At 35.5% G+C, this 16,830-nt stretch overlaps 1 protein-coding gene across 1 annotated transcript in view; it reads left to right on the top strand.

Annotated features, from left to right (window-relative positions):
• Positions 1-5,358: 5,358 nt before the first annotated feature.
• The window catches only part of LOC107592053 (prolyl endopeptidase-like), an 18,827-nt gene continuing 7,355 nt past the window's right edge, over positions 5,359-16,830 (top strand). Inside the window, exons 1-11 of the mRNA XM_016281410.1 lie at positions 5,359-5,536; positions 5,918-5,992; positions 8,861-8,941; positions 9,925-10,138; positions 10,326-10,447; positions 10,658-10,763; positions 11,867-12,058; positions 14,865-15,062; positions 15,227-15,330; positions 15,932-16,068; positions 16,198-16,292. Of these exons, the coding sequence (XP_016136896.1) occupies positions 5,495-5,536; positions 5,918-5,992; positions 8,861-8,941; positions 9,925-10,138; positions 10,326-10,447; positions 10,658-10,763; positions 11,867-12,058; positions 14,865-15,062; positions 15,227-15,330; positions 15,932-16,068; positions 16,198-16,292 (1,366 nt within the window). The 5' untranslated portion in view covers positions 5,359-5,494. The remainder of the gene's footprint in view (positions 5,537-5,917; positions 5,993-8,860; positions 8,942-9,924; positions 10,139-10,325; positions 10,448-10,657; positions 10,764-11,866; positions 12,059-14,864; positions 15,063-15,226; positions 15,331-15,931; positions 16,069-16,197; positions 16,293-16,830) is intronic.

Here is a 16,830-nt window from a genome sequence, read left to right as displayed (position 1 = left end):
AACATTTGGGCGGCGTTATGCAAATCTTCCCACATCGTGACGTAGATATGTTGGGGCGTGTGAGAACCAGCCGTTTTAGGTAGGCGTGGTTGACTCTTAACTTTTATTAAGAATATCTCTTTGGATTTGAGACTTTAGTCTTTGCAACTTTACAGATCTTCTTTATGCACCAAGAGCTTGTAACACTCCAAAGAGAAAGGAAAAATTGAAATCGCATCATATGACCCCTTTAAAGTGATAAATGACTTCACTTCCTGTAAGGTGAAAGGTAGAAGCAACATTATAAGATAACAGATAGGCTTCCTGAGGCAAGCGCTTCAAATGACCTAGTTTGACCAGGTTTTAAGGCAGCACTGCACGTATCGTTGTGGAGAAGAAAATCCCAAAATGCATTGTGAAGAGCTCAGTGCAAAAATAAATCCAAGATTGCAGACGAGAGAGATGTTGATTATAAATAATTAATCGGTAGGTATAGTTAAGTGTTATTACATATTATTATATTTATATAGTCATATATAATATCCCTCCATATAGCTTATTAGGTTTCTCAGTGGTTAGGATGCTGTTTTATGGTGTGGTCACATTTACCATTGTTCGGTGAATTTTGCGAGTGAAATGCAGTTATTTCAGTAGGAATCCACAGGACACTGGAATGTTACATGAGGGCAAAAGATTTCCCCACATAGATTTTGCAACTTGTTCATCTTGTGCTTGTTTTGAAAGTGACCCCTGTGTGAGCTGTGCTTCATATTGGCTATCAATTCACTACTGACAGGTGCCTTTTTTTTGAGGGGGGAAATGTTTCTGTGTGTTTGTAAACCTCAGAGAGTCATGGCCAGATGTATGTCTGTTAGTGAGGAACACTGTTTGGGGTGATACATTACTTTCTGGGATGCCCAGAAAGAATGAAGGCCATAAAGGGGAAACCACAGAATTGTTTTGCCTCGCAGCAACATCAGATGAGAGAAACTGTCCAGACAGTCACATACAAGGAAATGTTTGCAAAATATTTCTGTCAGTACTAAAGAATGCAAATACACAAAGTCTTAACTCAAACAAAGTGCTCTTTTATTGAATTGCTCACTTTTAATATTAAGAAAGTTTACAATTTAATATTAAGAAATATACTTAAATTTGACTTGAAATGTTCTAAATGCATACCCTTGATCTTATTGTGAATAATTACATGTTTTTTGAACATGTCATTTTTAATCAAAACTCAATCTTCTGACAGATGACTTCCCCCACTTATTTAATATACATAAATCCCGCCCCTTCTTACAATCAACATTCAGATGTGCCTCCATTCAACCATCAACCGACAAAAGCAAGCCTTCACCCTACTTTTTTTTCTTTTTGATAATCCATTTCACTCGGATGTGTGTCACATAACGGAAGAAACGATGTGTCACTACTTCTGTTACATTGCGACTTTAAAGACACTGGCTTTACTGGCTTTTTTTCCTTTCTAGATACATTGTTTCCAAAAAGTCTTACTAAATAGACTGTTTTATTGAAATGGGTTGTTTTTTTCCCTCTCATTAGGAAGCCACTCCCTCCATTAGAGGAGCACACCTGTTGCCTATTGTATATGTTCTCTTAAAATACTCTTTTTGACTGAGAAAAAATTAATGTCTGATGAAGGCCTTGAATTTGTCCAAAACATTATTGTTTAAAAAAAAAAGAAAAAAAGTCAAGTTTATGTTTGTAGAGTGAGTGTTGCCGTTTTTTCTAGGATCTGAAATTTACTACAAAAATAAGAAATGCATTTCAATAAGATATTCGGTAAACTTTAACCTTGCTAAAAATAGTAACAGACACTGATACTAAGAACTCAACAAAAGCATCAAGGGCCTGTGGCTGTAATGGTTAAGTTGTACTGAATGTCCCAAGGGCCCTCCTTGGCCTTACTTTGGCCCTTATAGTCTAGTCCATAAACCAGCCCTGGCCACATTCAAAGCCACTGTAATATAGCTAACATATACCACAATAATCCACATTAATCTAACATTAATCTGTGACTACAGAGTAAACAAATTCTGTATCAATGCAGCAAGTTACTCGACATTCTACAGTTCGACTAATGATCTCCTCGTGTTTGCCCTAATCTTGCCCTTTTTCCATAAAGAATTGCCAAACAGTCTAGTTCAGAATTATTGTCTACGAAATTAACATATGGTAGTGGTCACACATGGATGAATATTACTACCTTGTCTGTGTATGAGAAATATGAGTATATTGTGCAATTCCTGTTTCCAGTTGTTGATGAGTTCCAGACAAGTAATTTAAGAGCTAGCACAGGTTGACACGCAAACCATTGATCTACCGTAGGTTACTCAGTTTGGGACTCTCCAGAATTGGTTTCAACCCCAGAGATGTTTGTAAAGCAACAGAGTTCGTGATGCATGTTCATGTTTCAAATCTCACTCCCTGTCTGGTGCCTTCAGATTCTTCCCATAATGAAGTGACAAAATCAATCCTGCTTTACCCGCTCGTCTCAGAATCGAGCTTCCCATCAGTGCAGCTATATTGGTAGTATGGGATTCCCCCTTGAATCATATTCCTTTGCAAGCAGAGCATTCATTTCTTTGTCTCTGACACTTTGACCCTCGGCTGCCATATGATTTTAGGCCAGAAGATTGGTTACAGCTTGTCTTATTGTTTGCCTTCAGCATATGTTTTGCTGTTTTGCAACAGGTTACCGATAAGTCAAGGCAGTTAACCCCTTAAAGGAATAATTTGGGGTTCTACACAAGTTCAACCGACAGAAGTTGTGGCATAATGTTGACTATTACAAAAAATGTTGTTGTTTTCAGAGTGTTCAAAATGTTGTTGTTGAATCAGAGTGATGGTGAGGCACTTACAATGGAAGTGAATGAGGTCTATATTTTGAAGGGTTTAAAAGCATAGTACTTACATTGGTTTTTCTGATAAATCCTTCTCACAGAAAAACTTACATATGGACTCCATTCACTTACATTGTAAGTGCATCAATGCAACCCAGATTTTTGCTTTTTTAAGAAAAGTAGAGACCAGATAAAAAACATATTTGTGCCAGTCAACATACGCCACACATACTGTATGTTCATTTGCACTAAACTTTGAATTTTCCATCTTTTCTGCTTTCATGTTGTTACATCTTTACAGATATTACTCTCTTAAAGATACAATAATAAAAATCCAACTGCTAAAACAATCTAAGGATGATATTTATTTGATGGCTAAAGCAGAATTACATTTTCATGATAGGAAATATGTCAAAACACGCTTATGAAAAGCACACCGGAACCACCCCGGGGGATGTGATTATTTGAGGGTTTGTGTGTGTCATTAAAGGTCTCGTCATAGAGGGATATAAATGGAGAGCAGTGACAGCTATCACACCGCAGGCACGTAAAGTGCGACTTAAGTCCACATAAGCACGCACAAAGTGTAGGATACCTTTTACAAACCTGCTGACAAACATCACTTGCCTTGTAATTATGTGTCGGACAAAACATTTTCTCTTTCTTTCTTTCATGCCTTGCTATTTCCACACTCTATTTTGTGACGAGACAGGCCGTCTGTCAGCATATGTCTGTTTTGACTGAGCTAAACCTGTATTACTGCCGGGAACTCAAATGTGTGTCAACAAAGCTCTATGAACAAATGCACAGAATAGGCTGGGTGTGAGGTTTTTGTGCACGTCAAAATGGTAACATAATGATGTACAAATGATTGCTTTTGTACAAGTAAAAATAGTAGATCATCTTCACAATCCTTGGTGACATTAAAGTTACAAAGCCGGAGACCAAAATTTCTATGCTTATTTCCAGACTTAAAATACCCTTTTGTTTTTGTTCAGTCAATAAGACCACTACACAATGGATAAAGATCACTAAATCATTCCTATTTCCACTTAAATTCAAAGGTGTGATCAGTAATGTTTTGTTTATGTTGCACGCCATTCCAAAAATGCACCATTGGCAGTCAGCCATGATTAATTTATTTCACAAACAAAAGTCTCCAACAGCAGTGGTGTTATAATGATAAAGTTCTTAGTACTGTCATCCAGCACTGTTACTGTTCACTCTTAAAGGGTCATGAAACCCCAGACTACTTTTTCTGAGATTTTAGCAGAGGTGGTTGTGTTGCACATCATAGAAGACAATGTTAGCATCCGATAATTTTAACTGTTGGAGAAAACTGGTTAATTTTAAGCTTTTTTGCGCTATTTTCATCTTCCGGATTTAAAATCTACAAATTGTGACGTCTTGTGTTGACGTCACAATTTGTGATGTGGCAATGGACTAATAGTACATCGATGACGCGTCAGTGTCTATTAAATTATTCATGAGACTGCGTGTTCTTATCCTATGAGAAGACGCTTCGCTTAATTATTCACAACAGCATGTGTTGATTTGCTATGACAGAAGTTTCAGAGTCTGTGAGATGACATCGCGCACAATACCTAAGGGAAACGTTCATGGATCGAAGAAGAGTATTTGTTTTTGCTTTGTAATAAGAGTTCGGCACAAACGCGATTCATTCACTTGGTAATAACAGGATTAACTGTTATGCCTATTATGCCAAACCACTGTTGCACGGCATAACTGGAGAAAAAAAAAACTTTAAAAGTGTTAACTAAAATGGTAAAAAAAAAAAAAAAAAAAAATTTTGTGCCAGCTAGAATATATAAATAATACTATAATATCATAGCTGGCTGCAGATTTTGAGACAGCATTTAATACATTAAAATATACAAATTATGTGAAAACCTAATTGCTTGAATGACAAAATTAACCGAAAATTTAAACAAAATTTACTCAAAATATTTAAACATTTCAAAATTTTGTAAAATAAAAAAATAACTAAATATACAACAAAATGAAATATATTTGACAAATAAATTCTGGAAACATTTGCTCAAAATTCCCTCAGAAATATAAAAAAATTCAAAATGTGCATTACTCATTGCTAATGATCTCTGTACACATTGGAACTGACTATTTGACAAAGTGAGCATGGTTTTGGCCAATGCTGATAATCTCAAAATTGTCAAATATCTGCTGCCTCCATAAAGTGACCCACTTTATGTTAGATAAAAATCTACTGATATGACTGCCATGACATGTACTGTACATAATTTTATTATTATGTCTTTTTTACCTTTTTATATGACTAATTTCTTTATGTAAGAAAGTGTTTAATAAGTACTAAAACTTGTCCTATACTAAAACATATTAAGACATCACAGCACAACACAAGCTGAAGTGAACTGTGTGAGATTCTAACTCTGCCCACTTTGGGTTGACCAATCCAGTGTGAAATCATTTCCTGCCTGAAGAGCTGCCTTGTTGTGTAATCAGGAGAGTGAGAGAGAGAGAGAAACAGAGAGCCGTGTTTAATTTCACTTTCACTTTTCAGAGCTGACTCACCCGGGCGTGAAACATACGGACAAACACACAAAAATATACACAGAATTACAAGAAAAACCTATCAAAACAAACCCAGAATGGCTTTCACATACCCTGAAGTACGGAGGGATGACAGTAAGGTCAGTGGTACTTTCACTTGGGATTTTGCACATCTAGTCTTTCATTCAATCGCTTGCTCTTCCGCTTTCTTTAAGACACATGAAATGCACAAACAAATAGCGCGGACACAAAAGACTGACTGGAACAGAGGAGCGAGCTTTTACCATGTGTCATGAGAGTGGAGGGGTTTAGGGGTGTCTGTGATGATATCTAGTGGTTATGTGTCAGAAGTTGCATATGGTACAGTAGCAGACTGCATTATGGTTTCCTTGCAGCGTGGGTTTGCCTCAAGGCCTGCTTTAACAGATACGCAACTACCTGGAAACCGAATGTGTCTTGTTTCTATTTTCTCCCAGTGCAGACATGCCTGCTGCTCCTAACTTTGGTGTTTTGTTTCAAAGGTGGATGATTATCATGGAGTAAAGATCTCCGATCCATACAACTGGCTGGAGGACCCTGACAGTGAGGAGACAAAGGTGACCCACACACGTGACCCCCTTTTATATCACAATGGACCTTTTGTTTTTTAGCACTGATGAGCTTTTCATCATTAAAGGGATAGGATAGCAGAGGAGTGACAGGAAATGATGGGAAAAAGAGGGAGGGCTGGTATTGGGAAATAAACAGAGATGTTTTCAACTTGGGTCACCCTCAAAATATTGGAAAATGTGCACTTCTCACCAGACAACCTCTCAATGACTTCTGTTACGCTTTGACTAAAATTACTACTGCGTAACCCTACCATAACAGATCACTTTTGGCATTGTTTCTTATGAAACAGGATGATGACTGATATTACGTACATGAAATAAGACTCAAGCCCTATTAGGATGGTAATTGTTTCTCATGGGGATGTCTGTAAAAATAAACTTGCATACAACTCACGTGGTCAGTCACATGATTGTCAGCTGTAAAAAAATATATTTTATTGCTTGGGAAATTTATAAATTCATATTTAATTTAATAATAGGAAAATACTGTATATCCTATTTATTATTTGATTATTTAAATATCCTATTTAAAACCAGGAAAACTGACATGCTATAGTGTAATTTTACAAATTTGGAAATTTGCAGAAATAAGTTAACGCAAACTAACATAAAATTTACATAAGGGAAACATTTGACCTGGCTACTTGTTCGGCTAGTAAAATAATTAGTTGTGGAAGCCCTAATTTATATAAATGTATATAATTAATATTTTTTTAATTATTGCATACCATAATAATGGCCCATTTCAAAAGTTTACATTATTTAGTTTTGTCTTTTTTTCTTCTTCTTAACAGCTCTCGCTCACTGTAGTGGAGAGGTGATGTAACAATATTCTTGTTAACAATTGCCAGCATTTAATTAATAAAAACGTCCATATTAAAAATGTGTGCACATCATCACAAAGCGCAACAGTTACCATATGGTGCTTTGCAGTGTTTAAAAAAATCACTTCTGGTAAAGTTCTTCTTAACAGCTCTCGCTCACTGTAGTGGAGAGGTGATGTAACAATATTCTTGTTAACAATTGCCAGCATTTAATTAATAAAAACGTCCATATTAAAAATGTGTGCACATCATCACAAAGCGCAACAGTTACCATATGGTGCTTTGCAGTGTTTAAAAAAATCACTTCTGGTAAATGCCACAGAGACGTGGATTCAGGCAATAATAATATTAACACACAACACTACCTTGGTATATGTAAAAACAAAAACAAAACAAAAAAACGCTTGGAATTTTACACAGGTGGAGGGAGAAAACACCAACATTCTGTAGTCAGGCAGCAATAAAATCACCAACTAGCCCATGTAAATATTAAATTGACCTTACGTCTCCACGAGAAACAATTACCGTTCCAATAGTGGTTTAGTCGCTTTACGAAGCTGCTTGATCACTGTTGCACTGTTGGCATTGGGTCAACAAAACTTCATTTAAAGATGGCCAAAATGGTTACTCTGTCTCTTTAAAGGTGCACACAGTTTTTCTCAATTATTAGTTTTAGTAAAATGTTTAATTCTGCATAAAGCAAGCGTCCCCCTCATGGGCGCTGTCATGTTGACATCCCATGACTAGCTCATGCAATTCACTAATGATGACACAGTCAGTCACTCACTTTCAAGCATAAACCACCAACAATCCACCAAAAAAATCATTAAAACTGAATCCAAGAATGTCCATTGTGGATGTATATTATAATACAGAGAAAAACAGCCAGGTTTGTATACTACCTTCATGCATCCAGGCCAACAGTTGTCAATATAGAGTCCAACAACACTGGTGCTACTGTATTGTATTAGGACAAATAATACACAACTAAACGTAAGCAAAAATGTATTTCCCATATTTCCACAAGACCACAGCGTATAGTTAACTATTCAATGCTGTTAATAAGATGAGATTCAATACCCAATCAGATTTTTCTCAATACACAATACTCAATACACAAATTCTATGCTACAAATGCAAATCACATACAAATTGTCCACAATCTCAGACCAACAATAATGTTAAGGATTTATTCCTTTTCTAAGTCCACTTCAACCAAGGTTGCAATAAAAATGCTGTTAGGACTGAACCAATTAGTTTAACAACCATTTAATACTAGAACTAAATTCTGTATCATTTTTTGGTTCACCAGCATATTTGCATTACAATAAATTACATTTGCAAACCCCTGTGGTTCATGAGTTAATGAAAAGCTAATAATTAATGAAATCATAAAAATGTCAAATTAATATAAATAAATAATTTTAAAATAATAAAACACCTTCTAAAACAATATTTAATAAAAAACTGAATATGGGGTGCTGTGTGTACATTAATGAGGAAACAAAATTAACTTAAATGATTTTAGCAAATGGCTGCAATATAACAAAGAGTGAAAAATTTAAGGAGGTCTGAATACTTTCCGTACCCACTGTATATATATTGGTCATGTGACCATTAACTGGCATCAGAGAACTATGAACATGCAAACGTTTTGTTGAATTATTAAAATATTAATATCTCAAGGGGACTTTTAAGTAAGTAAAGGGCTCTGTCTGACAATGAAAGTCCTTGCAAAATCCTTTCATTGCCGTACTGATGTCACACTGACATCATTTAACAGGCTGACCGACAAGACAGTTACAAGGTTTCATGCACTAAAACGCCTTTCTCTTTCTTATCGGACAAGGTAAACACTACATACCACCATTTACGCTGTAAATTTAGGCTTACCCTGTTTTGTTTCCTGGTCTCCACCCATGGCCCACATTACCGGAACAAAGAAATGTGTAGAAAAATTTACATATACACAAGTTCTCTGTGTGCATGACAACGACCATTTTAACAGTGTCCCTCACCCACCCTACAGATGTTTGTTGAACAGCAGAATAAGTTGACCATGCCATTCCTGGAGCAGTGTGCGGTCAAAGAGCACTCCATAGGCATAATGGTTTTTATACTGTACAAACCATATATTATACTGTACAAAATGTATTTTCTCTCCCCTTACCCTATCCCTACCCATAAACTTACCTATCACAGAACACTTGCATTTTTAGATAAAAAAAACCCCACCATGTTTTTTAAGCCATTTGGTTTATTAGGACGCAGGAAGTGTGTCCTTGTAATACCTATGTCATTATACACATTTGTGCCCTCATAAACCATATAAACCTGCACAAACACATCACAGCCTGACTGTATATATCTTGATTTATGCATTTTTCTCCTTTCTAATTTTACAGTAGTTTTCTGGCTATGTAGGCTTTTCTCTGCAAATATTTTTAAACAAGATTATTTGCATAAATTGGAAACCTGACTACTTTCCCTTCTTAGTCTTTTCCTGGAGTGGCTGTTATAATAATTTATTGATGTCTTTGTTGAACAGGTTTGGAGATAAGCTTTAGCCCTGAGGGACCGTGTGTCCTTCAGCAAAATACACAACTGGAATTTTTAAGTTATGCATACTGCTTAAAGGCAGATTCATATATGACTCGTGTTTATGGAATCAATTTAATTCAACTGCACATTCACATTCACAATTTGTTTTCCTTTAATCATTGCCTGCAAATCTAATGTTGATAAACTTTTGATAACTGAGGAATACTTTTTATTACCGTAAACCGACAGCACATCTGCCAAGAATCCTTCAGATCACTGTATTTTACAGCTTTGTCGCTCCTCATTTTTTGTCTTTCATCCCTTTGACCTCTTTCTATCTGTCTTTCTCACTTTTTTTTACACTCACTCTATCAAACAGCTCTCTGTTTTGCACAGTAACAGAGTTTCTTTCATATGTTGATATTTGCTATTTAGAGTGCATTAGCTTCAATCGCACCAGTGAAGTGAACAAATTCTGCACTTAAATTACCAAATTTGGTTTTCATCATAGCTTGTTGAACATTTTCATGTCTGTTTTCTACTTATTGATGTACAGTGGGTCGCCTGTCAGAAGAATGTGAGTATTTTGCATATGGCCTGAGCAGCGCAGGCTCTGATTGGGTGACTGTACACTTCCTGAAGGCTGATGACCTCAGCAAACTGCCAGACGTTCTGGAGAGGGTGAAGTTCAGCTGCTTGGCTTGGACCCATGATGCCAAAGGGATCTTCTACAACCGCTACCCTCGACGGGATGGCAAAGCTGATGGTATGTGCACACCAACTTTCCTTCTTCGCTGACATCACTTAAGCTATTTAGCTATACAGTCATTGCTTTAAGAAATTTGTATTCGATCTGCTTCCAGTGGGATATAGGCAACCCACCCTGCAAAATAAGTTCTGAATGGCAATTCTTGTTGCGTTTCAGTGATTTACTTGTGTTATGTCCATTCTAGGCACTGAGACCACAACAAACCTAAACCAGAAGCTTTACTACCATGTTATTGGCACAAGCCAATCAGAAGACATCCTGGTGGCAGAATTTCCTGACAACCCAAAATGGCACAGTAGCCTTACTGTAAGAGAACACCAAAATTATACAAAACCCCCTTTTTGGGAAGATAAAATTATGCAACTTACTCTTATGATTCACACAATGTGATGAAATATTTATAAAGAATTTGACAAAATTACCTAGCCTAAAATTAATTGTTCTCCTTTTTTGTGTGTGGTTCTCTTTTTCTTACACAATCTTCCACCGTTTCTCCTTTTCTCCTCATCTGTCCAGGTCTCTGATGATGGCAGGTATGCAGTGCTGTCCATCACCGAGGGTTGTGAGCCAGTCAACCGTCTGTGGTACTGCGACCTGCAGCAGCTGCCCAATGGCATCACAGGTCAGTCTGCATGTGTGGGATGCCTAATAGCAAACTACAATGAAATGCATTAAAAAAAAACTTAATTAAAACACATTGAAAGGACCATTATATTATATTATAAATGTATGTAAGACGGGGTCTGTAAGATGTTTTTGAAAGAAGTCTCTTTCTTGCTCAGCAAGGCTGCACAGTAATATTACCAATAACATCCATCACCGAGGGTTGTGAGCCAGTCAACCGTCTGTGGTACTGCGACCTGCAGCAGCTGCCCAATGGCATCACAGGTCAGTCTGCATGTGTGGGATGCCTAATAGCAAACTACAATGAAATGCATTAAAAAAAACTTAATTAAAACACATTGAAAGGACCATTATATTATATTATAAATGTATGTAAGACGGGGTCTGTAAGATGTTTTTGAAAGAAGTCTCTTTCTTGCTCAGCAAGGCTGCACAGTAATATTACCAATAACACAGTAAAAACAGTAATCATGTGTAATATTATTACAATTTTAAAAAACAGTTTCTTTTTAAATATATTAAAAAATTTAATTTATTCTTGTGATGCAAAGCTGCATTTTCAGCATCATTACTCCTAGTCTTCTGTGTCACATCATGATCCTTCAGAAATAATTTTTATTTACTGATTCAGTGCTTAAGAAACATTTCTTATTATTATCAATCATGAAAACAGTTGTGCTGCCTAATATGGTTGTGTAAGCCATTACACATTTTTTTTCAAGATTTTTTGATGAATAGAAGTTAATTTATTTGAAATAGAAATGTTTCATAACAATGCAAGTCTTTACGCAAAGCTGCATTTTCAGCATCATTACTCCTAGTCTTCTGTGTCACATCATGATCCTTCAGAAATAATTTTAATTTACTGATTCAGTGCTTAAGAAACATTTCTTATTATTATCAATCATGAAAACAGTTGTGCTGCCTAATATTGTTGTGTAAGCCATTACACATTTTTTTTCAAGATTTTTTGATGAATAGAAGTTAATTTATTTGAAATAGAAATGTTTCATAACAATGCAAGTCTTTACAGTCACTTTCGATCAATTTAATGCATACTTGCTGAATAAAAGCATTCATTTAATAGTAATGTTATTCAAGGTTTGCTGCCATGGGTGAAGCTGGTCGACACATTTGAAGCGCAGTACACATACATCACCAACGAGGGCACCGTCTTCACATTACGCACCAATCTGGATGCTCCTCGTTACCGCCTCATCACCATAGACCTGCAGAAACCAGAGCAGACACACTGGAAAACCCTCATCCCCCAACACGAGAAGGACGTTCTTGGTAAGAGAACATTATACTCTTGTCAACAAAAGAGAAGTTTCTCTGTGGTTTTCCATCAAATATAAATACTCTATGGTTTAATGTCTGAAAGCAAAGGAAAAAACAACAACAACAACAACCATAAGTATTAGTATTGTAATTTTACTGTTCTCATAAATAATAATAATAATAATAATAATAATAACAATAAATAATAATTACAATTGTTATTATGATGAAATACTTTACTGATTTGTTTAATTTTATAATTTGATCAAATAATACTATTACTAAATAATTATTATATTTTTATATTTAATATTTATTATTATATTAATTAATAATAATACCAACAATTGCAAATACATGTGTTTCGCCAAATTGTGCTGCCTGTTTTTTTTTTTTTTAATTTATGAAATACTGCACATAGTTAATGGCTGGTAATAAAATACTTATGGCCAGTCAATCTTCTCAAGTCACCAGCTATTGGCAGGTGTGGCAAAATGTTAGCTTGAGACACTGGACACACACCTTTAAAGTCTTCATTACAAAACAACAACAACAAAAGCTTAAAATATTTTCACTGTTATTACTCCAGAAAAAATACAGTTCAATTCATTAAGCAGACATTATAATTAATAAATAGTATACAATTAAAACACACTACCTTCAACATATAGCTGAAACCAACAAACAAAACCACTGCCAGGAAAAACGCACATTTGTGTAACTGGACCTTTATCTCATAGTTACAGAGACAACTAGCCCTGGTTACCCCTCCATTTTACCCTGTAAAATGTTTCAGTTTAAACATTCTGGAAACAGAGTTAGCTCATATTTTCTTGGTATTCACAGTAGTCAACATCTGTGGGTGAAACTGTCACAAGCCTCTCACACACACACACACACACACACAGTCCAGGTCTCTGATGATGGCAGGTATGCAGTGCTGTCCATCACCGAGGGTTGTGAGCCAGTCAACCGTCTGTGGTACTGCGACCTGCAGCAGCTGCCCAATGGCATCACAGGTCAGTCTGCATGTGTGGGATGCCTAATAGCAAACTACAATGAAATGCATTAAAAAAAAACTTAATTAAAACACATTGAAAGGACCATTATATTATATTATAAATGTATGTAAGACGGGGTCTGTAAGATGTTTTTGAAAGAAGTCTCTTTCTTGCTCAGCAAGGCTGCACAGTAATATTACCAATAACATAGTAAAAACAGTAATCATGTGTAATATTATTACAATTTTAAAAAACAGTTTCTTTTTAAATATATTAAAAAATTTAATTTATTCTTGTGATGCAAAGCTGCATTTTCAGCATCATTACTCCTAGTCTTCTGTGTCACATCATGATCCTTCAGAAATAATTTTTATTTACTGATTCAGTGCTTAAGAAACATTTCTTATTATTATCAATCATGAAAACAGTTGTGCTGCCTAATATGGTTGTGTAAGCCATTACACATTTTTTTTCAAGATTTTTTGATGAATAGAAGTTAATTTATTTGAAATAGAAATGTTTCATAACAATGCAAGTCTTTACAGTCACTTTCGATCAATTTAATGCATACTTGCTGAATAAAAGCATTCATTTAATAGTAATGTTATTCAAGGTTTGCTGCCATGGGTGAAGCTGGTCGACACATTTGAAGCGCAGTACACATACATCACCAACGAGGGCACCGTCTTCACATTACGCACCAATCTGGATGCTCCTCGTTACCGCCTCATCACCATAGACCTGCAGAAACCAGAGCAGACACACTGGAAAACCCTCATCCCCCAACACGAGAAGGACGTTCTTGGTAAGAGAACATTATACTCTTGTCAACAAAAGAGAAGTTTCTCTGTGGTTTTCCATCAAATATAAATACTCTATGGTTTAATGTCTGAAAGCAAAGGAAAAAACAACAACAACAACAACCATAAGTATTAGTATTGTAATTTTACTGTTCTCATAAATAATAATAATAATAATAATAATAATAATAATAACAATAAATAATAATTACAATTGTTATTATGATGAAATACTTTACTGATTTGTTTAATTTTATAATTTGATCAAATAATACTATTACTAAATAATTATTATATTTTTATATTTAATATTTATTATTATATTAATTAATAATAATACCAACAATTGCAAATACATGTGTTTCGCCAAATTGTGCTGCCTGTTTTTTTTTTTTTTAATTTATGAAATACTGCACATAGTTAATGGCTGGTAATAAAATACTTATGGCCAGTCAATCTTCTCAAGTCACCAGCTATTGGCAGGTGTGGCAAAATGTTAGCTTGAGACACTGGACACACACCTTTAAAGTCTTCATTACAAAACAACAACAACAAAAGCTTAAAATATTTTCACTGTTATTACTCCAGAAAAAATACAGTTCAATTCATTAAGCAGACATTATAATTAATAAATAGTATACAATTAAAACACACTACCTTCAACATATAGCTGAAACCAACAAACAAAACCACTGCCAGGAAAAACGCACATTTGTGTAACTGGACCTTTATCTCATAGTTACAGAGACAACTAGCCCTGGTTACCCCTCCATTTTACCCTGTAAAATGTTTCAGTTTAAACATTCTGGAAACAGAGTTAGCTCATATTTTCTTGGTATTCACACATCTGTGCATCTGTGGGTGAAACTGTCACAAGCCTCTCACACACACACACACACACACACACACACACACACACACACACACACACACTTCCTCTTCACCCACACTATCAATAACTCATTTCCAATAAAAACAGAGAACTGCAGCCTGATGGTGTTTATATCTTGTCTGCAGGCTTCGTGGAGTGTGTGAACCAGCGCTATCTGCTGGTGAATTATGTGCATGACGTGAAGGACATCTTACAGCTGTATGAGCTGCAATCAGGGAAACTGATCAGAGACCTGCCGCTAGATGTGGGCACTGTAGTCGGCCTCAGCTGCAAGAAGAAGCACCCTGACTTCTTCTACAAGTTCACTTCATTTACTACACCAGGTAAACACACTTAAATAATGTGCGACATTTATGCCAAAATACACTACGTAACGTCAAGTATAAGGACACCCCAGTATGTGCATTTACTTTGGCAGTAAAAAAGGAGATCACATAGATTTCCAGACCATGAGAAGTGTTTTTACTCTTCATATCTAATCGCTCAGGCATAATCTACCACTGTGACCTGAGTCAACCCGACCCAGAGCCCACGATCTTCAGGCAGGTGGAAGTAAAGGGCATCAACCCGAGTGACTACCAGACAACTCAGGTCAGGCTGCAGTCTGTCCTGATATAACACATGAATCACAGGCCACAGGAAGTTTCAGTATTACAAATATATCTTCAGTGTCACTTATAATTCATTAATCACATCTTCAGTGTCACATGATCCTTCAGAAATCATTTTAATATGCTGATGTTGTGCTTAAAAAACATTTTTTTGTTATTATCAGTGTTGAAAACAGTTTTATCTTGCTTAATATTTTTGTGGAAATGTTCTATTCATCGAAGAATCCTGAAAAAAGTGTTTCCACAAAAATATTAAGCTGTTTTATTAACATGGATGATAATAAGAATCTTATTAATAATCTTAAGCATATTAGAATGATTTCTGAAGGGTCATGTGACACTGGAGACTGGAGTAATGACTGCTGAAAATTAAACGACATTTTAAAGATATATTCAAATAGAAAAGAGAATTCTTTTCCATTGCATTAATTTCACAATATTAAAGTTTTCACTGAAATTTTAATCAAATGTATGCAGTCATGGTGAGCATAAGACACTTCTTTCAAATATTGTTTACACATTTTTTAATTATTCCAAACTTTTGACTGTAATAATACACCTTAAGTGTTTGTGCATAACAGGTGTTTTACCCCAGTAAAGATGGCACAAAGATCCCAATGTTCCTGGTACATGCACGTGGCATAGAAAGAGACAGCTCTCATCCAGTCTTTCTGTATGGTTATGGAGGCTTTGAGAACTCAATTCAGCCATATTACAAGTTAGTATAAACCTCTCTGTTTGTGTTTGACTAAAAATCACAAATGGAATGGGATGGAAAAGGAAGAGAGTATGTGAAATATGAATATCCCAAACTATTAACCAATTATTTCTCTATCTGTATGTGCAGCACTGCTTACCTGCTCTTTATTAGACACCTGGGTGGGATCCTGGCTGTAGCTAACATTAGAGGAGGAGGAGAGTATGGCCAAACTTGGCACAAAGGTACAGTATCCTCACCAGTGTTGGGGAAAGTTACTTTTAAAAGTAATGCATTACAATATTGCGTTACTCCATAAAAAAAGTAACTAATTACGTTACTTAGTTACTTTTTATGGAAAGTAATGCGTTACGTAGCCTTTTGCGTAAAATCTGGACAGGGCTTGCTTGTTTGTTTTTAAAATAAAAAAGTTATATTTTTGGCAAATATAAAAGCCTTTTCACACCAAAAGTGAAATGAATAAGCCTCAGGCTGAAGGGAAAGTACATTTACGTCTGTACAGTAGAATGCAGAAGAAGAAATTTCAACACACTTCAGCAATAAAAGAAGACACCAAATGTTTGTCTAGAGTAATTTTTGCTTATTAGTACGGTTGAACTGGATCATCGAAGGTCAGAAGCAAAGACATTGGTTAATAGAATGGGATTAAATACATAAAGGATATTTGTGTTGTTTAACATTTAATTATTGCAGGTTTGCATCATATTCTGAGTTGCATGATTTTTTAAATTCATTTTGAGGAATACTGAATCTGTGTGTTTT

The sequence above is a fragment of the Sinocyclocheilus grahami genome, unplaced genomic scaffold, assembly GCF_001515645.1.
Source record: "Sinocyclocheilus grahami isolate Dianchi unplaced genomic scaffold, SAMN03320097.WGS_v1.1 scaffold149.1, whole genome shotgun sequence".
Lineage (NCBI taxonomy): Eukaryota > Metazoa > Chordata > Actinopteri > Cypriniformes > Cyprinidae > Sinocyclocheilus > Sinocyclocheilus grahami.
Note: the sequence above shows the minus strand (reverse complement) of the source record. Positions and strands in the feature narration are given on the sequence as shown.